The 26,583-nt window shown below is 44.2% G+C and overlaps 1 protein-coding gene across 2 annotated transcripts in view; it reads right to left on the bottom strand.

The window, feature by feature from the left end:
* Positions 1-517: 517 nt before the first annotated feature.
* SEC23IP (SEC23 interacting protein) overlaps positions 518-26,583 on the bottom strand; it is a 60,791-nt gene continuing 34,725 nt past the window's right edge. For both annotated transcript variants that reach the window (XM_077455466.1, XM_077455467.1), the window contains exons 18-19: positions 12,372-12,454; positions 518-728 (exon numbers count right to left, since the gene is read on the bottom strand). In XM_077455466.1, coding sequence (XP_077311592.1) covers positions 12,373-12,454 — 82 coding nt within the window. In that variant the 3' untranslated portion in view covers positions 518-728; position 12,372. The remainder of the gene's footprint in view (positions 729-12,371; positions 12,455-26,583) is intronic.

Here is a 26,583-nt window from a genome sequence, read left to right as displayed (position 1 = left end):
GGTGGGTCAGCAAGGCCAGATGGTGATCTACCAGTCAACCGTCTGATCTACTGGTTGCTGATCCCCAGCGTAGAGAAAGCAGGACCTAGTGCTGGTACAGGACGACTAGTGTGGGAAACATCTGAGCCAAACTAGGTCTGTAAACAATTGCAATCAGATTCCACATTGGCTTTGAAACCTGGAATAATGACTGAAGGCAATAGCTTAACTTTTGTTTAATTCATGTACCAGCTCATCTGGATTCCTGGAATTCTGGCACACACTTCAGACCAGCAATCACTAAACCAGGCACCAGACATGGCATGGACATCCTGTACTCCATATTTGGTCTCTTACTTCTGCTATAAAATAATTGGCCTAAAATGGGAGAATCTGGTAGCCGAGTAAAGCAAAAAATATTTCCTAACACATATCTGACTGTAAACTGACCACCATTTATGATGTCACAATTGGACTGCATTAAAACCAGATAAAACCAGCAGTATACACAATGCTGCACACAGAGAACTCTCCAGACTGTAAGAGATTGAGCCTTTATTTCATGTAAAATAATATCTTCTATGCTCTGTACAAGATTGGGCTCCTTCACAATAGAATTTTGTTATATGATAAAAACTATGATCACAGTGCCGTTCATTCATAGATGGCCGGCTCCTTTCCAAAAAGAACCAGGAAAAAACACGTCGTCTTCAAAATCTCAGAAATGCAGCATGATCAGCAACCGCCACCTGCAACAAAAGTAATTCAATAATAAAAAGACAAAAAAACAGAGACTTTAATATTTAAAAATGTATTAGACTATATTATACATATACATACATACATACAGTGCCTTGCGAAAGTATTCGGCCCCCTTGAACTTTTCAACCTTTTGCCACATTTCAGGCTTCAAACATAAAGATATAAAATTTTTATTTTTTGTGAAGAGTCACCAACAAGTGGGACACAATTGTGAAGTGGAACGAAATCTATTGGATTTTTGAAACTTTTTTAACTAATAAAAAAATGAAAAGTGGGGCGTGCAAAATTATTCGGCCCCCTTGCGTTAATACTTTGTAGAGCCACCTTTTGCTGCGATTACAGCTGCAAGTCGCTTGGGGTATGTCTCTATCAGTTTTGCACATCGAGAGACTGAAATTCTTGCCCATTCTTCCTTGCAAAACAGCTCGAGCTTAGTGAGGTTGGATGGAGAGCGTTTGTGAACAGCAGTTTTCAGCTCTTTCCACAGATTCTCGATTGGATTCAGGTCTGGACTTTGACTTGGCCATTCTAACACCTGGATACGTTTATTTGTGAACCATTCCTTTGTAGATTTTGCTGTATGTTTGGGATCATTGTCTTGTTGGAAGATAAATCTCCGTCCCAGTTTCAGGTCTTTTGCAGGTTTTCATCCAGAATGGTCCTGTATTTGGCTGCATCCACCTTCCCCTCAATTTTAACCATCTTCCCTGTCCCTGCTGAAGAAAAGCAGGCCCAAACCATGATGCTGCCACCACCATGTTTGACAGTGGGGATGGTGTGTTATATCGTTTTGCATTGTGGGTAAAAAGTTGGATTTTGGTTTCATCTGACCAGAGCACCTTCTTCCACATGTTTGGTGTGTCTCCCAGGTGGCTTGTGGCAAACTTTAGACGAGACTTTTTATGGATATCTTTGAGAAATGGCTTTCTTCTTGCCACTCTTCCATAAAGGCCTGATTTCGCAGTGTACGACTGATTGTTGTCCTATGGACAGACTCTCCCACCTCAGCTGTAGTTCTCTGCAGTTCATCCAGAGTGATCATGGGCCTCTTGGCTGCATCTCTGATCAGTCTTCTCCTTGTCTGAGCTGAAAGTTTAGAGGGACGGCCAGGTCTTGGTAGATTTGCAGTGGTCTGATACTCCCATTTCAAAATGATCGCTTGCACAGTGCTCCTTGGGATGTTTAAAGCTTGGGAAATCTTTTTGTATCCAAATCCGGCTTTAAACTTCTCCACAACAGTATTACGGACCTGCCTGGTGTGTTCCTTGGTCTTCATGATGCTCTCTGCGCCTTCAACAGAACCCTGAGACTATCACAGAGCAGGTGCATTTATATAGAGACTTGATTACACACAGGTGGATTCTATTTATCACCATCAGTCATTTAGGACAACATTGGATCATTCAGAGATCCTGGCTGAACTTCTGGAGTGAGTTTGCTGCACTGAAAGTAAAGGGGCCGAATAATTTAGCACGCACCACTTTTCAGTTTTTAATTTGCTAAAAAAAGTTTAAAATATCCAATAGATTTTGTTCCACTTCACAATTGTGTCCCACTTGTTGGTGATTCTTCACAAAAAAAATTAAAATTTTATATCTTTATGTTTGAAGCCTGAAATGTGACAAAAGGTTAAAAAGTTCAAGGGGGCCGAATACTTTCGCAAGGCATTGTACACACACACACACACACACACACACCTCTATGCCTCTTGTTTAAAACCTTGGACTGTTTTCCAAAAAGGGGTCATTTGAGGGGTATTTGTACTTTCCTGGCATTTTCGGGCCTCAAGAAATTAGATAAGCCATCGGTATTGATCGATTTTCAGATATACACCATAGTTTTTGGACTCTAACTTTCCTACAGACTAAAAAATATACATCGATTTGGGTTATTTTCACCAGAAATGTAGCAGAATACATTTTGGCCTAAATTTAAGAATAACAATTTACTTACAACATGTTATCATAGAAAAGAAAAGATGATTTTCCAAACTTTTTTTTTTCTAAATGGGGAAAAAAAAAATAAAAAAAAAAAAAAAAAAAATATGAACACAGTGGTAATTAAATACCACCCATAAAAAAAAAAAAAAAAAAAAAAAAAAAAAAAAAAGCTCTAGGTCGCGTAAAAATTTTTTTATGAAAATTTCATATGGGCAAGTTGTTGCATGACCACGCAACTGTCATTCAAAATGTGACAGCGCTAAAGATTGGCCTGGGCAGGAAGGGAGTAAAAGTGCCCGGTACTGAAGTGGTTAAAAGCAGCATTAAACCCAGAACCATCTATTATATTGCAGCTTACTAGAGCTGTACAATCCTGGATAAAATGAGAAACGCATTCTTTTTTTTGCTTAGAATAAAGATCACGATTCTCTTACGATTCTTGTGGCGCCACATCATCTTTCACATTATACAAAATAAAAAAAAATAATTGGGCTAACTTTATGATTTTAATTATTTTTTTTGTTAAATTGAAGTGTATTTTTCCCCCAAAAAAATGCGTTTGAAAGACTGCTGTGCAAATACAGTATATCAGAAAATATTGCAAAGACCGCCATGTTATTCTCTAGGGTCTCTACTAAAAAAAAACAAAAAATAAATAAATAAAAATCTATGTTTGGGAGTTCCACGTAGTTTTCTAGCAAAAATATTGTCTTTAAGTGGTTAAACTGACATTTACATAACGAAGTTCATCCATTAATCTAAAGAGAACTAAAAAAAGATAGTTAGAGGGAGATTTACTAACTGGAGCACTCAGAATCTGATGTGGCAGTACATGGTAGCCAATCAGCTTTTGGCTTCAGCTTGTTCAATTAAAGCTTTGACAAAAACTGGAAGCCGATTTGGTTTCCACGCAGACTTGCAGCAAACTTTGCACCCTCCAGATTTAGTAAATAACCCCCATGTCTGTTCTCTTCTCGACCTCTCAGCGCTGAGGAATGTTAAACATTGGTCGGCTTTTTTTCTTTGACAGCTTGGCTCTGTTCATATAGAATAGTGGAAATGGCCGATTAGCATTGTGGGGGGGGGGTGGTTGAATCGAGATCATGATTTTGTTAAAGATTAATCGTGCAGCTCTACATCTTACCAATTCTTATGTGTAATGTCCTGAAAAGGAAAAAAAAAAAAAAACTGTTTGCTGCAACTGATTAAGTAATGTGTGAGCTGGAGTTTGGCTTCAAGGTGTTGATGTATTTATATTTGCTAATATAGGGATGCACCGAATGGGTTTTTTGGTGCCGAAACCGATACCGAAAATGAAAAATACACTAGGCCGAAAACCGAAACCGCACCGATACCGAAAATGACTGTTTTCAAAAAATATTTTTATACAGGAGGTGGTCAGAGGCTGGCGACGCGGTACAGGAGGTGGTCAGAGGCTGGCGACGCGGTACAGGAGGTGGTCAGAGGCTGGCGACGCGGTACAGGAGGTGGCCAGAGGCTGGCGACGCGGTACAGGAGGTGGCCAGAGGCTGGCGACGCGGTACAGGAGGTGGCCAGAGGCTGGCGACCTGATAAGAGATAAGTGCAGCCAGTGTTGCCCCCTGTGATGCAGCCAGTGTGTGTTGCCCCCTGTGATGCAGCCAGTGTGTGTTGCCCCCTGTGATGCAGCCAGTGTGTGTTGCCCCCTGTGATGCAGCCAGTGTGTGTTGCCCCCTGTGATGCAGACAGCAAAGCCCCTCCAAAGGGGGGAGGGGCTGTGTGTGACAGCGCGCGACGGAGAACACACAGCTATTGAAATTAAAGCTGTGATGTTCCCGGCGCTCTATTCAACCAGACGGCTCTCTTCACTGCAGAGGGGCATCGCTGGCTGCATCAGTCCTGCGCTATTCACCCCCATCATGGGAGGCACCAGGGGCGGGCGGGGCGGAGTTCCGCCCAGGCCACGCCCCATTTTCAGCTCAATTATCAGCTGTTTTTTCCTTTCGGCAAATTGCCGAAAAGGGCATTTTCGGCCGATATGTTTCGGCTGCCGAAATTTCGGTGCATCCCTACATTTAACACTTCCCTTCCCCCAGACTTAAAATGTTGCTGTCTGCTGTTGTCCATCATCCAGAGTGTGGGCACGAATATAGGAGATGTTTTACTGGCCAGATCACCAGGAGAAAATTAGAAGGGAAGAAAGCCAAAGAAAAAAATAAATAAAAATAAAGATGCAGCTTTATTATACCCGAGGAGGTACATGTAAAGTCCCAAATAATTATGTAGCCTTATATTCATAAATCATTGAAAGTAAAGAAAATCCCAAATTTTGGGTCGTCTCTCCAGAAAAGTAAGAGGGTAAAACTTCCAACGGTTTTCCCTTAATTTGCAAGGATTGCCTCTGACTTCCTGCTTGGCTAAGCAAGAGGAAGTGAAGGGAAATCTCCACAATGGGACACAGATTGCATTAAAAAAAATAAAAAATAAAAAAAAAAAGAAGAGTGGGGGGAGTGGGGTTTGGGGACAAGACGGACAGGTTATAACCCTTACCCAAAACGAAAGAAAAAAAAATAAAATAAAAATTTTAATATAAAGAAGAAGTTTTGCCTAAAGTTATACTGTAGATTAAAATATGACTGTTGTAGCAATTGTATATGCTAGGCAAGGCTTTCTCTACCTTTTAACCCTAGGAGGAACCCCATAAATAATTTTCATGTCTCAAGGAACCCTTATAAAACCAAATCAGCAGGGCTCAATAGGAACAATGCTCCTTATATCGGTGGTGAATAGGAAGAATGTCCCCCTTAAAGTGGTGTTTAGAATGCCACCCTTAAAGACAGCTGAAAAGATATTTGGTGTTATGCTGCTGGCTTTGCCAAGTGCTGCTAAACCTTGAACTCTGCAGACATCATCAAATAGGTGGTTCACCAGCCGCAGCTCAAGGAACCCCTAGCAACCTCTGGAGGAACCCCAGGGTTCCACGGAAACCTGGTTGAGAATGGCTGTGCTAGGCTATTGTTTTAATTTGTCTAACTGATGGTCAGCAAGTTTAACACTTCCACACTGGAAGCCCTACCACTGCGCCCTTTGGAAAGTTTTGAGATGTGATTAAAGCTGGCACTATAAATAAATCAAAAAAAAGGAGGACTGTATTTTACCCTCTACCTAAAAATGTAAAAGTAAATAGTGGCGCTGATATTGAAATGTGACCAATCAATACTGCAACATAAACCAACCTAAATGAAATAACACCCTGAGACAAGTGAAAGTCACTATGAACATCAGTGACACACATTAAAGTAAATAAATGAAATCAAAATTTTGACTCGCAATCATCCTGTTATCAAGTGGTGGCAGACTGTGGTCACAGCATACCCAGCGGTGTAGGATCTGCATCTCATGCTAACCGACTCGGACTGTGTGGTAACAGCAGGATTGTTTTCATCATTACTTTATCTGGATTTATGCGAGTGCATTAGTTGGAGATTTGCTTTTATTCATTAAATTGTTTTAAACGTCATCACACTATTGGAGCACTTATTTTATTTTCATGCGGACAGATTTTTCCATATGCACGATTGGATATCGGTGGGGTGACTTAACCCTTTGAGGGTGAAAATGACCAGTTACACTTACCGGTAACGTCTTTTCTAGGAAATCTTCCAGGACGGCACACCTGAGATGACTGGTCCACCTGACAGGAAACACAATCAACAACAAATTTAAAAGTCCCCACCCCTCCCTCAGACCCTCAGTTATGGTAAAGAAAATCCCACACCAGTGTCAGAGGGAACATTCTGTGAAGAATTAATATATCACACCAATAAAACAAGGGTAGGGAGTAGGCCTGCCGTCCTGGAAGATTTCCTAGAAAAGACGTTACCGGTAAGTGTAACTGGTCATTTTCTCCAGTCATCTTCCAGGACGGCACACCTGAGAGGATAAGCAAGAAGTTCAGGCCTACCTTTAGGGCGGGACAACCGCTTGTAGGACCTTCCTGCCAAATGCCAAATCCTGAGGGGACAACAGCTCCACTCTGTAGTGCCTCAGAAATGTTCTATGGCTCGTCCATGTTGCTGCTTTGCAGATCTGGTCGATTGAGGCGCCTGCCCTCTCTGCCCAGGAGGTCGCTAGGGATCTGGCTGAATGCGCCTTAAGGCGGGTTGGTACTGGTTTACCTGCCTGTCTATAAGCGATGGATATGGTTTGTCTAACCCATCTAGCTATCGTAGACTTAGATGCTTGAAGACCCTTTTTCTTCCCTGAAAAAGTGACCAATAGATGACTGGATCTCCTAAAGTCTTTCACCCTTTCTAAATAGACTAGGAGACAACGCCTGACATCTAAGAAATGAAATCTTTCCTCTTCCTTATTCTTAGGATTCTGGCAAAAGGACGGGAGAATAATCTCCTGTGTTCTGTGAAATAATGAAGCTACCTTTGGCAAATAAAGAGGATCCTGAGTGAGGATTACCCTATCCTCTAGGATGCGCAAAAACGGCTCTTTAATCGACAGAGCCTGTATATCACTCACCCTCCTGGCCGTAGTGATAGCCAGGAGGAAGGCCAACTTAAATGACAAGAGTTTAACCGAAATTTGAGCCACCGGCTCAAAAGGCCCCCTTGTTAGGGCATCTAAAACCAGGGACAGATCCCATGGAGGGCAACTGACCGACCTAACTGGAACTACCCTTTCCCTGGCTGACAAAAATCTTTTTATTAGCGGCTCCTGTCCTAGCTTCCTATCAAAAAACACGGACAGGGCTGCCACCTGGACCTTTAGGGTGCTAACTGCCAAACCCTGGTCCACCCCCTCCTGAAGGAAGTCTAGGATGGTAGGTATCATCTGGAGAGCCCCCTCCTTAGACTGTAGCCAGTGGGAGAAGACTTTCCAGACCTTTGCATAAATTTTTCTGGTGACGCCTTTCCTACTGAGGAGAAGAGTATCTATCACTTTTTCCGAACAGCCCCTGTCTCGGAGTATTTCCCTCTCAATAGCCATGCTGTCAGAGAGAGACGACCCGGGTCGGGGTGAAGGATTGGACCCTGACTGAGTAGGTCTCGTTGCACCGGCAGACGCAGTGGGGGAGCTATCGCGAGACTCTGAATGGTGGGAAACCAAACTCTCTTGGGCCACCAGGGTGCTATCAGTATCAGGTCTGACCCTGAGTAGGTTCATTTCTGTAGGACTCTGGGAAGGAGCACCAATGGGGGAAAGGCATAAGCCAGCCTGAAATCCCACACTTGTACAAGAGCGTCTATCCCTTCTGCTTCTTGATCCTTGTAAAGGGAGAAAAACCTGAGAACCTTCGCATTCTCCCGGGAAGCGAACAAATCTATTTCTGGTTTGCCAAAATTTCTGCACACCAGGAAGAAGATTTCTTTGTTCAATCCCCATTCCCCTTGAAGGATGGGCTGTCTGCTTAGAAAATCTGCTTGCAGATTGAGTGAGCCCTTTATATGAATCGCTGATAGTGAAAGTACCCTCTTTTCTGCTTTCACAAGGATCTGTTGTGCTAACCGTCTTAGCTTGTCCGACCTTGTCCCCCCTTGGTGGTTTAGGTATGCCACCGTAACCAGGTTGTCCGAGAGGACCTGAACCTCCTTGTCCTGCAGTTCCTCTCGGAAATAGTCTAGGGCTTTGCCTACTGCCAGAAGCTCCCTGAAATTGGAAGACTCCCTGGCTTGGTTGTGGTTCCAGGGCCCCTGGGTATATCGGTCTCCCAGATGAGCCCCCCAACCCCAAGCGCTGGCATCCGTGGTTAAGACCAAAGGGTTTACCTGAGACCAGGGGCGACCAGTCAACAAATTCTGTGGGTCGAGCCACCACCGCAGAGAACGAGATACCTCCTCTGTGATGGGTACTCTGTTCTCTAATGTTTCTCTTTTTCCTCCCCATGAGGAAAGCAGAAAAGCCTGAAGCTCTCGAGAATGGAGTTGTGCCCAAGTTACTGCCGGAATGCAGGCCGTCATGAGACCCAGCAGTCTCATTATACATCTCAGAGAGGCTTCTCCTCTTTCGAGAAGGGTAACAACCGCATTCTGGACCTTCGTTACCTTCTCTGTTGGTAAGAATACCTTCTGTGCCTGCGAGTCTAATAGGTAACCTAGGTATAGTTTGGACTGAGATGGAGTCAGTGAGGACTTCTCCCGACTGACCATCCAGCCTAAGGTCTCCAGAGTTTCTAACACGATGTCTCTGTCTATTACTGCTTGCCTCTGATCCACACTGTAGATCAGCAAGTCGTCCAGATAGGGTATTAACCCTATCCCCTGCAGGTGTAGGTATGCTACTACTTCGGCTAACACCTTTGTGAATATCCTTGGACTTGCCGCCAGCCCAAAGGGAAGAGCCCTGAACTGCCAGTGTTGTATCCTCTGCTGTATGCAAACTGCGAAGCGTAGGTACTTCTGGTGTTCGGGAGCAATGGGTACGTGTAGATAAGCGTCTTTTAGGTCCAGAGTGACCATAAAGACTCCTCTCTGCAGATGTTTTCTTACTGAGTAAATAATCTCCATCCTGAACTTTTTGTGAAGCAGGTAACGGTTGAGTCTTCTCAAATTTATTATCAACCGAAATTTTCCTGAGGGTTTTGGAACCACAAATACGTGTGAGTAAAAACCCTGGGTAAGCTGATTGGTTGGTACTGGAGTAATAACCCTTTGCTCTGCTAGCTCCTTTAGATTTTTCAGTAACCCTTCTGCCTTGGTTGGGTCCCTGGGAGGAAAAGTAACCAGAAATTCCTGTGGGGGATGAGTCTGAAATTCCAGTCTGTACCCCACTTCTAAAAGGTTTAAAATGTATGGACTCTGCGTAATCCTTTCCCACTGTGGAAGGAAATCGCTGAGTCTTGCGCCTACCTTTACGGTGGTGTCATTTGCCTTCTTTCTGAGAGGCTCCGGAGCTGGAGAAAAGAATTGCACTTTTTTCTTTTCCTTTTCCCAAGTTCCATTTCCTCCTTTGTTCAGCTTTCCCCTTATGATGGGTCTTTGAATAGGGGCCTCGAAAAAATTTCTTACCCCTTTCCTTCTTGGGCCTTACAGGAAATTTCTTGCCCTTCTCCGTAGATCGGGACAAAACTTGATCTAGGCCTGAACCAAACAGCAAGGAACCTTCAAAGGGGATGCCGCATAGGCGAGACTTGGAAGTAAAATCCCCATCCCAGGTCTTGACCCATAGAGCTCTCCTGGCAGAGTTCAAAAGTGCTGCTGCTGTGGTCCTAACAGTCTCCACTGCTGCATCTGCCACATATGCCACTGCTCGACTGATTACCTCCAGCGAGTCTACGATCTCTTTAGCCTCCCTACTGCGGGAAACATGATCCATTAATTTGCCAAGCCAGGTGTCAGCATTTCTGGCTACACAGGCGGAAGCTAGGGCAGGCGCCATTGCTGCCGCATTCGCCTCCCAGGCTCTTTTGAGTAAAGTTTCCGACTTTCTATCCATCTGATCCTGAATATTTCCAGAATCTTCAAAGGATAAATCGGACCTCTTAGATACCTGCGCTAAGGCTGCATCCAAGCGAGGAGCTTTAAAAAATTTCTCCTCCTCCTCATCTTTAAAAAGGGACACCTCCTTTTCCAAGCTTTCAGTTTGAGAAGCTTGCGTTCAGGTTCCTTCCATTCTCTGAGGATTATCTCCTTCAGAGACTGGTGGATGGGAAAGGTTCTGGTCTGTAACCTTCCTAAACCTCTATATACTCTATCCTGAGCTGAGACTTGAGCAGAGGGAACCTGAATATCTTCTGAGGTGTAAATGGCTCTTAATAAACCTTCCATGTCCTCACTCGAGAACAAAAATCCCCCAAGCTTAGCCTCCCCCTGGCTATCTTGGTCTGAATCTTCCTCTCCAGAACTACAATCTGGGACCTGGCCTTCCTCCACCTCAGATAATAGGGAGACTTGGCCCTGGGAACTTTCCGCATAAGATGTGGAAAAGTTTTCCTGTAACTGAGGAGTCTCTCTCTCTGACGGTACTTCCTCCAAACCCTTCACAAAGGTGGACTGAAAAGATTGAAGGGTAGCCAACATTTCTGCTTGTAAGGCCCTACATTCCTTCACGACCTGAGCGGTCTCCTTGCCTGCGAGCTTGATGATACATCGATCGCAGAAAGGTTTGGAGTGGTCTTGTGCTAACTTAGTTACAGTAACCACAACGCCTGGACTTTGAAGTAGCCTTCCCCTTAGACCTAGCAGCTGACCCCTGGGCAGAATTTTCGGTCCCTGGGAATAGTCAAAAAATAGACAATTTAGCTACACAAGTCCTAAAAGGGGCACAGGAGCTCTTCCCAGAGAACCCTGCCCCTAAATAAAGTTGGATCACTCACCCCCAGTGGCGACCTCAACGGCTGTCTGCTCAGACGGACCTTCCTCTTCCATGGCGCTTTGCTGCCCTGCAGGATCGCTGGATCAGGTCTCGAGCGTCCCCTTGTTGTCTTTTTCCAAGTGCCGGGAAAGCGTTTTGCCGGGCGAGGAGACTGGGTGTATCACAGCACACCCGTTCTGTTTGAAAAACGCGCCGATCGGCGCCATCTTAAGGAGGTCCGTCGTCCGGAAATGACGTACGGCCTCTTCCGGTCCTGCGCACTGAGGCTGGAACGCACGCCGGTGCGTCCAGCCGTCCCACTTCCGGAACTCGATACCCGGAAGTGACGCCCTTGGACTTCCGGACATGCGCTGTGGCGTTGGAACGCACGCCAACCGCGTTCCGCATAGGAAAAGGCCTCACCTCACCACTCCACCAACGAATGTGCAGGTAAGCGCCTTTCCTACTGAGGACAAACACCAAGACAACAGGGGAATAGCCTACTGGGACAACTCCCCTGTCCCACGAGGCTCATACAAGGCTCCCTAAGGAGACCTTGAGTGAGGGATACCCCCCCAAGATTTCTCCTGGGGGTATACAAGGGAGCACCACAGACCCTGTCTGTTTAGTCCCAGGAAGAAAGAACCTCACGAGAAAAACACGGGGTCCCAGACCCCATAAGAAAAATTTTTAGAAAGAAACTTGGTTTCGCTGCCATCCTGTGGGAAACACACACTCAAGAACTGAGGGTCTGAGGGAGGGGTGGGGACTTTTAAATTTGTTGTTGATTGTGTTTCCTGTCAGGTGAACCAGTCATCTCAGGTGTGCCGTCCTGGAAGATGACTGGAGAAAAATAAATAAATAAAGTGTATACACCGAGCATGAGAGAGCCGGTGGATGCGTTTAAGGGGAACGGAGGCACTTTCACATGCGGTGTGGTGGAAGATCTGGAAGACTACAACTGCTATAGAAAGATATTTTTGAAGTCAGAGTCAAAATGTAGATTATTTTATGTACTTTAATTTGTGTCACTTCGGTCACTAATGTTCATAGTGACTTTCACTTGTCACAGGGTGTTGTTTCATTTAAGTTTATGTTACAGTATCGATTGTCATATTTCAATATCAGTGCCACCACTTATTGTTTTAATTTGCTATAATTAATTGCACAAATGTGTAGTTGCCATTTAAGGGATATTTTAGTAAAATATCAAAAACCACCACGACTGCCAAAAGATCTTTATCTATAGCATACGTCAGGGAACATACCAGTGTGCATAAAGAAATATTTTGTCAGCATACCAAAAAAAATAAAAAAAATACATGCATAATTTCAGGAGGTCGGTATTGTCAGAAGTGCACTACAATAAAGGAAACCACAATAAAGAAATGACTTGTGTTACTGCACCTTAATGTAAAAGCTGATCAGGCTGAACATTTATTGACTTGTAAATTTGCTTCAGAAATAGAAGGGCTGTGTCTTCAGACTCCCTAGAAAAAGACAAAAATGGTTATCTATTCTCATGCTTAGAATCTGTAAAATTATGATATAGGGCAAGGTGTTAAAAGGAAAAAAGATCATTAAATTCCAAGAAAGCACACACACGGGGGCCGCAACATAGCACAGCCTTAGTCATAGTCTTAGTTATAGGTCATAGTGAAATTCTTGTGGGGTCCAACTACACAAGACAGCAATTGTAGAAAACGTATTTAAAAAGTAACTCTATTATGTTAAGAGCAGAGTGTAAAAATATTAGAGAAGATGAAATCTTGACTATGTTGGGAATGATGAGAGAACATTAAGACCTGAGTATGGAGAATGAATTCTCTATCATGAAGGGATAGGTGAGGAGACTGTAAAGTACGAGATGTAAGCATTTTCAGGGTATGTTTGGACTGATGAGGCAACACTGGAGTAAGAAACGTATGGAGAAAGAAATCAGATGTGTCGGGACTATTGAAAAGGGAACATTAGAGTACAAAGGATAAGATGGAATTTTTGTACTGCTCATAAAATCTGATATTTAAAGTTCTGAGTAAAAGTCAGTGGTGGAAGTTAATGGGTTAATTGCTTGATTAGCCCAGTGACAATCACCCCCAGGCTGCTGGCACCTAGATTGGGTCCCGTAAGCTGGAAAATCTTTGTGCCAGGTGAAGCCGAGCGTGGCAATGTTACACAAGTGACAGCGCAGTGCGAGATTGGCCGGTCCTTTGTAATGAGCTAGTGAGAAGGGCAGGGATCTGATACCCGCATTTGTCACAAAGTTAGGCCTCCCATGCTTTCAATATCAGCTCTACGCCGATGACACCCAAATCTGTCTGTCCTTGCTTTGTGCACTGGTCCCAATCATTTGGTGGGGGGGGGGGGGGGTTGTTTTTCATGGGTTGGGCTTGGCTTGGCACCTTACTTAAAAAGGGAAGGGAGCTCTTAAAGCGGGGTTCCACCCTAAAGTGGAACTTCCGCTGATCGGAACCCTCCCCCCCTCCGGTGTCACAATTGGCACCTTTCAGGGGGGGGGAGGGTGGTGGAGATACCTGTCAAAGACAGGTATTTACACCCACTTCCGGGCATAGACTCCCGTGGGAGTCTATGCCTCTTCCTGTCCTGCCGCGCTGTCTGCTGGGACACACACGGGTCCCAGAGACAGCACGGACAATTCCTATTGCGCTGCGCGACTCGCGCATGCGCAGTAGGGAACCGGGAAGTGAAGCCGATTCGCTTCACTTCCTGATTCCCTCACCTAGAATGGTGGCGGCAGCAGCCGAGAGCCGAGCGATCGATCGGCCTCAGAATCACTGGAACCCAGGACAGGTGAGTGTCCATTTAGTAAAAGTCAGCAGCTGTAGTATTTATAGCTGCCGGCTTTTAATATTTTTTTTGTAGGTGGAATCCCTCTTTAAGGTATACCAAGACATCTTGGACAATTTCATGCTCCCAACTTTGTGCAAACAGTTTGGGGATGACCCCTTCTTGTTCCAACATGACTGTGCACCAGTGCACAAAGCAAGGTCCATACTGGAACTAAGGGGCCAAGCCCAACCCCTGAAATCCAACCCCACACCATAATCCCTCCTCCACCAAATGATTTGGACCAGTGTACAAAGCAAGGTCCATAAAGTCATTGATGAGCAAGTTTGGGGTGGAGGAACTTGACTAGCCTGCACAAAGTCCCGACCTTAACCCGATAGAACACCTTTGGGATGAATTAGAGTGGAGACTGCAAGTCAGGCCTTCTCGTACAAAATCAATGCCTGACCTCACAAATGCTCTTCTGGAAGAATGGTCAAACATTCGCATAGACACCGTGCTAAACCTTTTAAACAGCCTTCCTAAAAGAGTTTAAGCGGGTAACAGCTGCAAATAGTGGGCCAACTCAATACAGAACCCTACTGACTAAGACTGGGATGCCATTAAAGTAAGTGTGTGTGCGCGTATGTATATGTATATAAAGGCAGGCATCCCAATACTTTTATTAATAGTCTATATTGTACATTCATACAATTCAAGGATAAAAGGACGCTACCAGAAGTGACGCAATCGAGCTCGAGGCTCGTTTATACCCCACACATGAGATTTATATGTTTGAGTATTTTAACCATTTATCTGAATAAACTTCAATATTGTTCAAAATTATACACTATGGGGCTCCCTTCCTCCTTATCTGTTTAACCCCTTACATAACACCCAACTGCCGAGGTACCCCCCCCCCCATGCTGAGTACTGCTGAGCGACCATTTAAAGAGAGCAACACGGCGCAATAGGCAGGAGACGTCAGGATTTGGGGACACAGAAACAAGACCTCGAGGGATAAAGATTACCAGGAATCCTGAGGATACACATGTTACATGCGGTTACCTTACAGCTGTAAGGTAAGGGGACACCCATATCTCGAGTACACAGCACCACGTGGGATATATTCACCATCACCACTACCACCACCGATTACATCGCTACTTCATAGTGCACATAAATCTAAACACCAGCACCGTATGCGATTTCCTTGTCATATGCGATTTTCGATATAATCGCTACCGGTTGTCGCACAAGTTTGAATGGGCACATTTTGATATATGTCATTGTGCAATCTATATAATTTTTTATATTTGTTTATATAGTTTTCAATTATTGTGCACAACCTTTTTTGGATTATTTCTAGAGATTTTATATTTTTTTCTCCTTTCTCTAACACTAATATTGTTTATGCGTTTATTATTTATCTTCTGCCAATTTTGCACGATTGTATTTGCTTCACCGTACTTATATTATTTATTATATGGTAGAAAGACACCCACACGTATTTATTTTATAACCTCTTCCTAGCACTGGCACCTTATGCGATTTTTGTCAGTCACAATCAACCACTCTCTGCACATAATTGATTAATTGAGTTAGTGACTGTTTTATGTATATGGTTTTTATGGTGTAGTAGATATTTCCACAGACCTATTTACTGTCTAGCACTGGCACTTTTTATGCGATTTTGTTAATCTTAACAAATCGCATCAATTATCACTATATATTTTGTTGATTGCTTTATGTATATTATTTAATTCACGTTATGATGTAGGAGACATTTACACGGACCCACTCATTGTTCAGCACTATCATTTTATACGATTATGCCAATTCTAAAAAATCTCATTGAGAATCACTAGGTTTAACTATTAGATCTTTTCTTGTTTATGCCCTTATATTCACTTGATGCTTATTCCAAACACTATTATGTTATAGTAGTGAGGGTCTCTTACCATTCCCTCACAAAACACGCACATTGGTCCCTTATACACCACCCTTCCAGTTTGGGCGGTAGTACACTTATCACCTAATAACCTTGGTGCCTATAGAATCTATTAGCCTTTCAGGCTAAATTTCCCAATTTAGTACTGCGCATTACTACTTCTTGCCTTTTTTAAGACTCACCAGACAGTTCAAGGATAAAGTTGTGGAGAAGTTTGAAGTAGGGTTAGGTTATAAAAAAATAAAAATAAAAAAATAAAAATAAATAATAATATCCCAAGCTTTGAACATCTCACAGAGCACTGTTCAATCATCTGAAAATGGAAAGAGTATGGCACAAATGCAAATCTACGAAGACATGGCCGTCCACCTAAACTGACAGGCTGGGCAAGGAGAGCATTAACCACTTGCTTACTGGGCACTTAAACCCCCCTCAGTCCCAGACCAATTTTCAGCTTTCAGCGCTGATGCACTTTGAGTGACAATTACGCGGTCATACAACACTGTACCCAAATGAAATTTTTATCATTTTTTTCCCACAAATAGAGCTTTCTTTTGGTGGTATTTAGTTACAGCTCGGAGTTTTATTTTTTGCTAAACAAACAAAAAAAGATGCAAAAAAAAAAAAAAATCATGTTTTAATAGTTTGTTATAAAATTTTGCAAACGGGTCATTTTTCTCCTTCATTGAAGTGCGCTGATTAGGCGGCACTGATGGCTGCATTGGTGGGCACTGATGGGCTGCATTGGTGGGCACTGATGGGCTGCACTGGTGGGCACTGATGGGCTGCACTGGTGGGCACTGATAGGCATAGTTAAGGCGGCACTAATAGGCACAGATAAGGCGGCACCGATGGGCACAGATAAGATGGCACGGATGGGTGGCACGGATGGGTACTGATAGGTACCACAGATAGATGGGACTGATGGGCACTGATAGGTGGCACTGATAGGTGGCACTGATAGGTGGCTCTGATAGGTGGCACTGCTGGGCACTGATGGGCGGCACTGCTGGGCACTGATGGGCGGCACTGGGGTGCAGCACCTTTGAGGCAGATTGGGTGGCACTGTGGGGTGGCACTGTGGGCACTGACGGGGGGCACTGACGGGGGGCACTTACTTTTGCTTTTATTTTACTTCAGGATGGCACTGCGGGAGGCAGGTGGGCACAGGCAGGTGGCAGGTGGTCCCTTGTATTGATGGCCGTGATCGGGACTAATGTCCCGATCACGGCCGCCGGTGATCGGCTTTTTTTTTCTCTCCTTGCGCTGTCAGCGCGAGGAGGAATAATAGCCGATTACCGGCTCCGTTCTATCACATGATCAGCTGTCATTGGCTGACAGCTGATCACGTGATAAGGGGTCGGGATCGACCCCTTACACGGATCGGTGATCAGGCGAGTCTCACGGACTCGCCGATCACAGAGCGCGCCGCGTGCGCCCCTCAGGGGGCGCGCAGGCCGCTCGTAACCGGGACGACGTCAATAGACGTAGTCCCGGAAATGTAGGTCCGCGCTATTGCCGTCATTTGGAAATAGCGCGGATCTGAAGTGGTTAATCAGAGAAGCAGCCAAGACTCCCATGGTAACTCTGGAGGAGCTGCAGAGATCCACAGCTCAGGTGGGAGAATCTGTCCACAGGACAACTATTAGTCGTGCACTCCACAAATCTGACCTTTATGGAAGAGTGACAAGAAAGACATTGTTGAAAGAAAGCCATAAGAATTCCCATTTGCAAGATCCCATGGGGGGACAAAGCAAACATGTGGAAGAAGGTGCTCTGGTCACATGAGACCAAAATTTCACTTTTTGGCCTTAAAAGCAAAACGCTGTGTGTGGTGGAAAACTAACACTGCACATCACCCTGAACATACCATCCCCACCATGAGACATGGTGGTGGCATCATCATGTTGTGGGGATGCTTTTCTTCAGCAGGGACAGGGAAGCTGATCAGAAATGATGGGAAAGAGGATGGAGCCAAATACAGGGAAATCTTAGAGGAAAACCTGCAAATCCTCATACACATGATTGGACTTCCATCAGACTGTTCCGTGGATTTTGGTCCAACTTCTGCTATTGTTGGCTGACGTTTAGCATTGGTTCTGAGCATGTCTGTTTGTACTCTGGACTTTAGTCTGATGGACTTGCATACACACGATCGGATTATCCTCCATCGGACATTTGTTGTTGAAAAGTTTGAGAACATGTACAGCGAATATTTGTCCATTGAAAAAGCAACAATTGTCCGATGGCGCATACAGACGGTTGGATTGTCCAATAAAACAGGTCCGTCAGACCATTGTCGAAAAGTCAGATTGTGTGTATGGGCCTTTACAGTGAAAAAAAGACAAGACTGGAGCGGAGGTTCACCTTACAGCAGGACAACGACCACTAACATACAGCCAGAGCTACAATGGAATTGTTTATATCATTAGAATGGCTCAAAGTCCAGACCTAAAGTCAATTGAGAATCTGTGCCAAGACTTGAAAATTGCTGTTCACAAACGCTCTCCATCCAATCTGACAGAGCTGGAGCTATTTTACAAAGAAGAATGGGCAAAAATGTCACTCTAGATGTGCAAAGCTGGTAGAGACATCCCCAAAAAGACTTGCAGCTGTAATTGCAGAGAAAAGATGGTTCTACAAAGTATTGACTCGGGGGGCTGAATACAAATGTACCCCCACACTTTTCACATATTTGTAAAAAAATTTGAAGACCATTCATCGTTTTCCTTCCACTTCACAATTATGTGCCACTTGTGTTGGTCCATCACATAAAAACCCAATAAAACACATTTACGTTTTTGGTTGCATAATGACAAAAAACGTGGAAAATTTCACAGGGTATGAATACTTTAAGGCAATGTATCATTTTGAAACAGACAATAAAACCTCCTCCGCTGTAAAGTGGTTCTAAAGCATTAAGGCAATTTCACCTTAATGCATTTTGTGCATTAAGAATAAAAACCTTCTGTGCTGCAGCATCCACCCCACCACCAATCCATCGATGTACAAGAGAGCTGCTGTCTCCCTCCTCCCTAGGCAGCTCCATAGCATGAGGAGCAGTCAATCAAAAGCTTTGCCAAGTGAGCAGGGCTGAGCCTCCTACTCCATTTCAATTGAAAACAGACAGGGTGGCTCAGGAGCGAGCACACACCATGGATTTTCATGGGGGGGGGGGGGGGCACGTGCCAAAGAGGAGAAGCGCTGACGGGAGCCCCCCAGAAGAGTAGGATTGGGGCTGCTCTGTGCAAAACCATTATACACAGCCAGGTAAAATAACAAACATGTTCTACAAAAAAAAAAAAAAAAAAAAGGGAAGCTTTAGTGTGGTACTCTGGTGCTACAAGCACTTTATTCCTTGCTCTAATTTTGACTCAAAACAAAACAAAACAAAAAAAAAAAAAACACAAAAAGGGAAATGCCACACTTTGCTGCCTTCTTAAGACTGGGTAGTCTGGACAAGCTGCAACCATAAACAGAGGGTAGGCACACACCAAGATTCCTGTATATCCTATCAACATATCACAAGGAGAAGTACAAGTCTATAGAAGGTTAAAGTGTTTCAAAGGATAGGTCATCTGCCTCAAAACCCCTGAGGAAGGGGGGGGGTCCCCTCAAAATGTGTTAACATCCTAGACTTGTACTACTCCTCCTTGTGGCGTGTTGAGAGGATATACAGGAATCTTGGTGGTGCACCTGGACTTGTTCTGATGCACTTGCACATAAGTTGGTGTATAAGTGGATAATGCATCCTTTGATTTTATCAATAAAGGAAAATGCACTAGGCTGATGGGACCTCTGTTTATGGTTGCATTTATAGGAGTCCCTGTCCCCAAGAAGCTTACAATCTAAGGTCTCTATCCCACATACACACAAGTGTATGTATGTATGTATGTATGTATGTATGTATGTATGTATGTATGTATGTATGTATATATATATATATATATATATATATATATATATATATATATATATATATATATATATATATATATATATATATATATATATATATATATATATATATATATATATATATATATATATATATATATATATATATATATATATATATATATATATATATATATATATATATATATAGAGAGAGAGAGAGAGAGAGAGAATAGACTAATAATATTGTACAGGGGATGGTGGAAATGTGATTTGCATTCAAAGGTAGAGTGGGAGGAGCCGCAGTGCAGAGGGCTGGACAGGTGGAGTTCTGATACGAGCCGAGAGCCAGGGGAACATACTTCGACGTGGAATCCATTCTCGGCACAACACCAGCCCGCCTCTTGCTTCTCTCGAGTCCTGACGTCAGCGGGGAATTCTCAGCCCCGCCGACTATCATTATCATATCAGAAGAGAGGCGGGCGGGGCTAAGAATTCCCTGCTGGCGTCAGGATTTGAGAGACATGAGAGGAGAGAGGCGGGCCAGGCTCGGCACATTATCGTGATGTATTTACTATGAATTTCGGGAATCAAGAGACATACATACATACATACACACACACACACACACACACATACATATATATATATATACACACACACACACACACACACACACACACACACACACACACACACACACACACACACACACACACACACACACACACACACACACACACACACCTGGTGCTAGAAAGCAGCAGTGAACGTCAAAGCTACTATTTTGCCCTGCCCAATTTCTTAGAGACAAATGAGGGACACAGGAATTCAGAGCATGTCAGGGTTTACTGCCACTGCCTACAGGAGGATAAGACACACAAATAAATAAATAATGAATTGTGGAAAAGACCATCAGGACATTGAAAAGCAGTCCAACTGAAGAATGGGCAACAGCAACACCTCAAAAGGCTCACAAAAAAGCAAAATAACTGAGGAATACCTGCTGCTCAGAGAGCTGGCTGAAATATCTTTCATCTGAAGATGGCATCAGAAGAGGTCTGAACACCCACCTGGCTACACAGGCTTGACAAGGGGGAGGCAGTGCCCATTAAATTCATAGCAGCTTGCCCACCCCAACATCATAGATCCAATTTGATAGCTGGCTTCTCACATCTTGCGACGGTAGAGGCTGCCAGCTGGCCCGCCAGATCTGGCTACACTTGGTGCCATTTGTACATGAACTTCTGCATGTCCTGATCATCTAGACAGATTTTAATATGCAAGTGTACCATGATTAAGATTTTACTAAAATATTGTAAAGGATTATTTTTCAAAAGTACCAGCGCCCTGCTCCATCATGGCATCCAGGACTCCTCCCCAGTCAGACAGGCTGTTATCCATCACAAGGGTTTTCCAAGAGATCATATGAAATATTTCCCTGTCCAAGACCTGGGACTGCCTTGTCCCACAATGACAGGATGTTGTACTGTAGGGGTCTGGAATGGAAATGGGTAAATGGGACAGCCACAAAAAAAGGGGCTACCATCAGCACTGAATTTACATGCAGAAGTGTTGGGCAGCTCCTGGACTGAAGAATCTGGGTGCAGAGAGATTGGAGTGCTTCCCAAATTTAGATTTGAGCTGTAAGATTAGATCCAGATTTTGAGTTCATTCCAGGGCTGAACTTCTGAAGATTCAGAACCAACCAAGCCTGTTCAAGGTCTGGACCAGGGATCTCCAAATTACAGCCCTCCAGTGGAACTACACATCCCAAGAGGCATTGTAAACTCTGACATTCAGATATGACTAGGCATGATTGGAATTGTAGTCCCTGAATAACTGGGAGGGCCATAGTTTGGAGAATCCTGGTCTGGACAGTCAGGTGTACATCATCAACGTGTGCCAACTGTTTCCTCAAGAAGAGGTAATCTACGCAACCTACCATGGGCATGTCCTGTGAGAACAACATGGCTAGCACAGGAGACAGCACATTGCAATACTCAAGGTGCAGAAATAAGAACTGTGACCAGGTTGGATTAATACCCCTGGAACCACAGGGACGTAGGCAATGACACTCTGCTACAGAAGGCTCACTAGGGTCACAGAGATCTGCTAATCTGTGCGGTGACACATTTTGGAAGAAGGTCTGTTCAAATGTCTGCTAAGCATACCAGATCTCCCCTACGTTGAAATGTGGGGTGCTGTCACATGATTTTCTAAGAGTCTGAGGGACTGGGATGTGGATTTGGTTTTGGGTTTGACTTTGGAAAACATGCACAAGAATTAACATACAAGTAAAATATGGCTATAGCCCTGTACAAAACATAAAAGTGCAAGACCAGGGCATTAATTGAATGGTTCTAAACATCTACAGTGAATAGACTACCACATCAACAAGAAAGGAAGTCATGTAAAGGCTGAAAACTGTGGTCTAGGACGGAGAACATCAAATGTGCACAAGAACCACACATGCCCTGCAAAGCTCTCAGTGTTGAAAACATTAACTGGTTTGCACTACTCCGCAAAATAAATGTTGCCGTGCCATATAAGACATTACCGAAATGTCTAAAACTTCTGCAAAAACAGACGACCCCCAACATATAGAAAGAAGTTAAAGTGGCACTTCAACCAAAAAGGGAAAGTCCTGCTTTAAGCCGTCCGACCATTCCTCTTTAACATTTAGCAGGTCATTTTATTTTTAAAATTTTTGGGGGGAGGGAGGGTACCAATTATGCTCTGATCGCCTAGGCCAGGGATATGCAATTAGCGGACCTCCAGCTGTTGCAAAACTACAAGTCCCATCATGCCTCTCCCTCTGGTTGTCATGCTTGTGGCTGTCAGAGTCTTGCTATGCCTCATGGGACCTGTAGTTCTGCAACAGCTGGAGGTCCGCTAATTGCATATCACTGGCCTAGGCGATCCAAGCCGAAGTTCTCCTCTCCCCCTCCCTCCCCAGAAGACTGCGGGACCATTTACAAAGCACAGAGCACCTCACACAAGTACAGTGGGCAGCTGGCTGTGAAGCCGCAAGCAGCACAGCCGGCAGCCCGCAGTGAAAATGCCAGTGCCAGTAACCCAAAGGCTAGTGAAACACTACCCGGGGTGAGGAGGGCACTGGATCCCTGGACAATAAGTGTCCGGTTATTAAAAGCCAGCAGCCACAGGATTAATTTTTTTTCAGTGAAGTATATATTTTTTTACCACTGTAGTATAGGACAGGCAACATTAGAAGTACATTAGTACCATGCATGTCCTACAAAGTACTTAAGTATAACTGGCTTTAACACTAGAACAAAAACAAGTGCTGCCATGCACTACAAGACATATAAAAAGTTTAACACCTCTGCAAAAACAGACTAACTCAACACATAGACAGGAAGTCATGAAAGAGGTTAATTGGGTTGTAAACGATCGTGTTTTTTCACCTTAATGCATCCTACGCATTAAGGTGAAAAAAAAAAAAAAAAAAAAAAAAAAAACATCTCAGTGCGCTCTTCCTTTGCCCGTGGTTCTATTGATTGATAGCAGCACAGTCATTGGCTCCCACTGCTGTCAATCAAATCCAATGACGCGGGCACCAGGGTCGAGTACAGCATTTGTGTCAAATGCTGGACTCAGGAGCGCAAGTTACACCCCCCCCCCCCCCCCGGGAGAGCGCTTCTCCAAGGGGATTATACGATGCAGGGAGCTGCCGGGGGACCTCAGAAGACAAGGTTCGGGGCCACTCGGTGCAAAACGAACTGCACAGTGGAGGCAAGTATGACATGATTGCGTTTTGTTTTTTAAAGAATGTCAACCTTTACAATTGAGGGGTCCTCAAACTTTTTAAACAGGTGGCCAGTTGACTGTCCCTCAGACTGTTGGGGGACCGAATCAGCACAGCCTGATCAGTGCCCATCAGCACGCTGGCATTAGAGAGAGGAGCACCAGGGAACTTACTGTTGTGAACAGGCATACAGAAAACAGCCGCGAGGAGGGCTAAGAGTCGGGATCCTTGAGTAGCCTTCCCACACTGGAGCAGGCTCGCCGTCTTAACACCCACCCTGGACAATGGGCCAGTTTCCACAGGGGGGGGTTTCCACAGGGATCTCCGTGAGGAAGACCACTCGTTGTGGGGGCTCCAGTGCCCGAATCCCACAGCTGGGTAAATGATCTTGGCAGGCCGTAGTTTGAGGAGCCCTGCAGCAGAGATAGCTTCTAGCAATAGAGGAAATGCATCATCCTCAAATAGACATAGTAACAAAATTGCAGCGCTAACAATAAATCAAATAATCCATACAAGTCCATATAAAGTGCAGTGCTGCAAAAATCAAATTGGTTAAAAACAAATAGTTAAAAAAAGTCCATAAAAGTGCAGTGCTCCTTTAAAATTTTTTGCAAAAATAGAAGAAAAAATGGCCACTCACCAGAGAAAGATGCTTTCTCATTTAAGAGAGCAGCGTGCACACTTTATGTAACACAATGCAGATGTACTTGTACTTCTTCATATAAGTTCACTTTCAGTTATGTGGTCACTTCATCCAGATCATATGCAATCAAATCCAGCCATTATAAAACAGAAAACAATCTTCGTGTCGGTTCACACAAGGGTGACCTGTCAGGCGATAAGTCGCGCTCCATGCATTGCAATAGAACCGTTCTAATAGGAGTGACAACTCGCTCAGACTTAGAAAAAGGTTTCTGTACTACTTTTGGGGCAAGACCCCCTGCAGGAAAAAAGCCCCCCCCCCCGGAGCGAGCCCATATACTGCTGAAGGTTGCTGGCTGCAGCGTCTCTCACATAGAGCACAGTGTGTGCTCATAGGTCTCCCCTCCGCACAGACAGGAGAGCAGAGAGAACTGGTCAGCCTCCTGTGTTGTGACTCCAGGTGCACTTAGAGCCTCTAGATCTGTCGGATTACATTCTGCATGTCCTGGAGGGAGTCAAAGTAACATACCAGCTCCTCTTCACCATCTCCTTACAAACATCACAAATCTGCTTTCACTTTGTTTCTCCTATCTTCTGTTATCTGAAATAGGGAGGACTGTCTGATAATGAACCCTCTGTGTCCTTGGTGCTAGGGGAGGCCTGTGCTTTTCTTCTCTGCATCAATGGACCCATGTACACTGATGCTTACATATCTGGTTAACTCTTTACAGCTCAATATCTGCAGGCTGGTGCTTCTGGAATCAATGGCATCCAACACCTTAGGCCACTTTCACACAGAGGCACTTTACAGGTGCTATAGCACTAAAAATAGTGCCTGTAAAGCGCCTCTCCTCGCACTCCAAAGTGAAAGCCGAGTACTCTCACACTGGAGTGGTGAAATGGCAGGACTCTCAATAAAGTCCTGCAAGCAGCTCATTTGAGGTGCTTTTAACCCTTTTTCGGCCGCTAGCGGAGGTCATTCTGGATTTTATTACCCATCCTGCTGACTACATTAAGCCCAGGTTCTGACTGATGTGGGTTAGAAATCTCGTGGGTTCAGCTGAACTCGCACGATTTCAAACTGACAATGCAGTCTGACATCGGGAGGCAATTTGACATCTGTCGGGGTTCATGCACAGATGTCTATACAAATCGCACCCAAAGTAGTACAGGAAGTACTTTTGGGAATCATTTCAGCACCGCAAAGTTGGCGTCGCACCAATTCGGACGATGCCATTGCTGCCAAATTTGCCCAATGCGAACAGGTGCTTAAAGAGGAACTGCAGTCTTCTCACATAATTTGGTATGATTACAATGCAATTGGAGACCCTTATTGGGCACTGATCGAGGCTGCACTTGGTACCTACTTTTAAATGTACAGAGAGGAATCAGTGGGCTCTAAGAGGAAAAGGTAGAGCCTAAATAGGAAGGGGTGTGGTTTAGATGACAGGGTGGGTCTTAAACAGGAAGGGGTGTGACATTGACCTGGAGGAGTGGGTCATATTTAAATTAGGGGGGTGCACAATTTTAGTCAGGCCTAGGGCACCACAAAACCCAAATACACCACTGCACGGCGGCATTTGTATGCGAGTTACAAGCATGACTTTGTTCATATATAGCGGTTTATCTGGCTGGTATTGTGTTTTTAAGCTGCTTTAATAAAACCAAAACACTACTTAACTGCGATACCTTATTTCCTTTTCTTGTTGGTATCATTTGGTGGTGTGAGGTGCTGAGTGTCCCCTAAAAGTTAATGGATTGAGAGTCCTGGACTTGGAGGATATCGGAGGCACTGTCTGGATCCATTCATCCAGATCTGTTGACCATAAGAGGGCTGCATACTGCATGGTTATATACTCCCTCTGGTGAGTTTGCAATCTATGTGAGGAAGGCAGAGTGGCACACAGATTCATCAGTTTGTTATTATCAGGGGTGATTTATTTCACTGTGCCACCAAATATTTACCAAATACTACACTATAAGATTTTTCTGTTTATAATGTGTGGATTGCATAGCATATGATCTTGAGGAAGTGACCACATTTGACACCAGACGGGAACTTGTACAAAGTACAACTGAATTGTAATACATAAAGCGTGTGGGCTGCTCTCTTGATTGAGACAGCATCTTCGTCTGATGACTGGCCATTTCTTCTATTTTTTTTTTTTTTTTTAATGTGCAAAAAGGAAGAAAGAGCACTGGACTGTTATAGACCATTTGATCTTTTTACCAATAATTTGATTTTGGAGCACTGCACTTTATATGGATATGCAATCGTGTTTCTACAAATATGTAATGAGGACACAAGGTCCACCAGAGCCCTTTGCAAACTGCAAAGCATCACAGCGCCATGTCTAGGAACAACGGTGCAAGCAATAACAATGAGTGACCCAACTCCTTCAGCCTAGGATGGATGGGTCATTTAAACATGGCCTTATGAAGCTTAAAATTAAGAGTAAGGATAATTTTAAAGGTGTGCATTGTTAAGCAAATTGTGCAATACATCAATAAGTTTGTCACTATTACTGAAGACAAAATAATACAGAGGTCATCTAGATTCTTCAATTTCAACT

This window comes from Lithobates pipiens, unplaced genomic scaffold (genome assembly GCF_037356315.1).
Source record: "Lithobates pipiens isolate NorthernLeopardFrog02 unplaced genomic scaffold, aLitPip1_a1.2 Scaffold_25, whole genome shotgun sequence".
NCBI lineage: Eukaryota > Metazoa > Chordata > Amphibia > Anura > Ranidae > Lithobates > Lithobates pipiens.
Note: the sequence above shows the minus strand (reverse complement) of the source record. Positions and strands in the feature narration are given on the sequence as shown.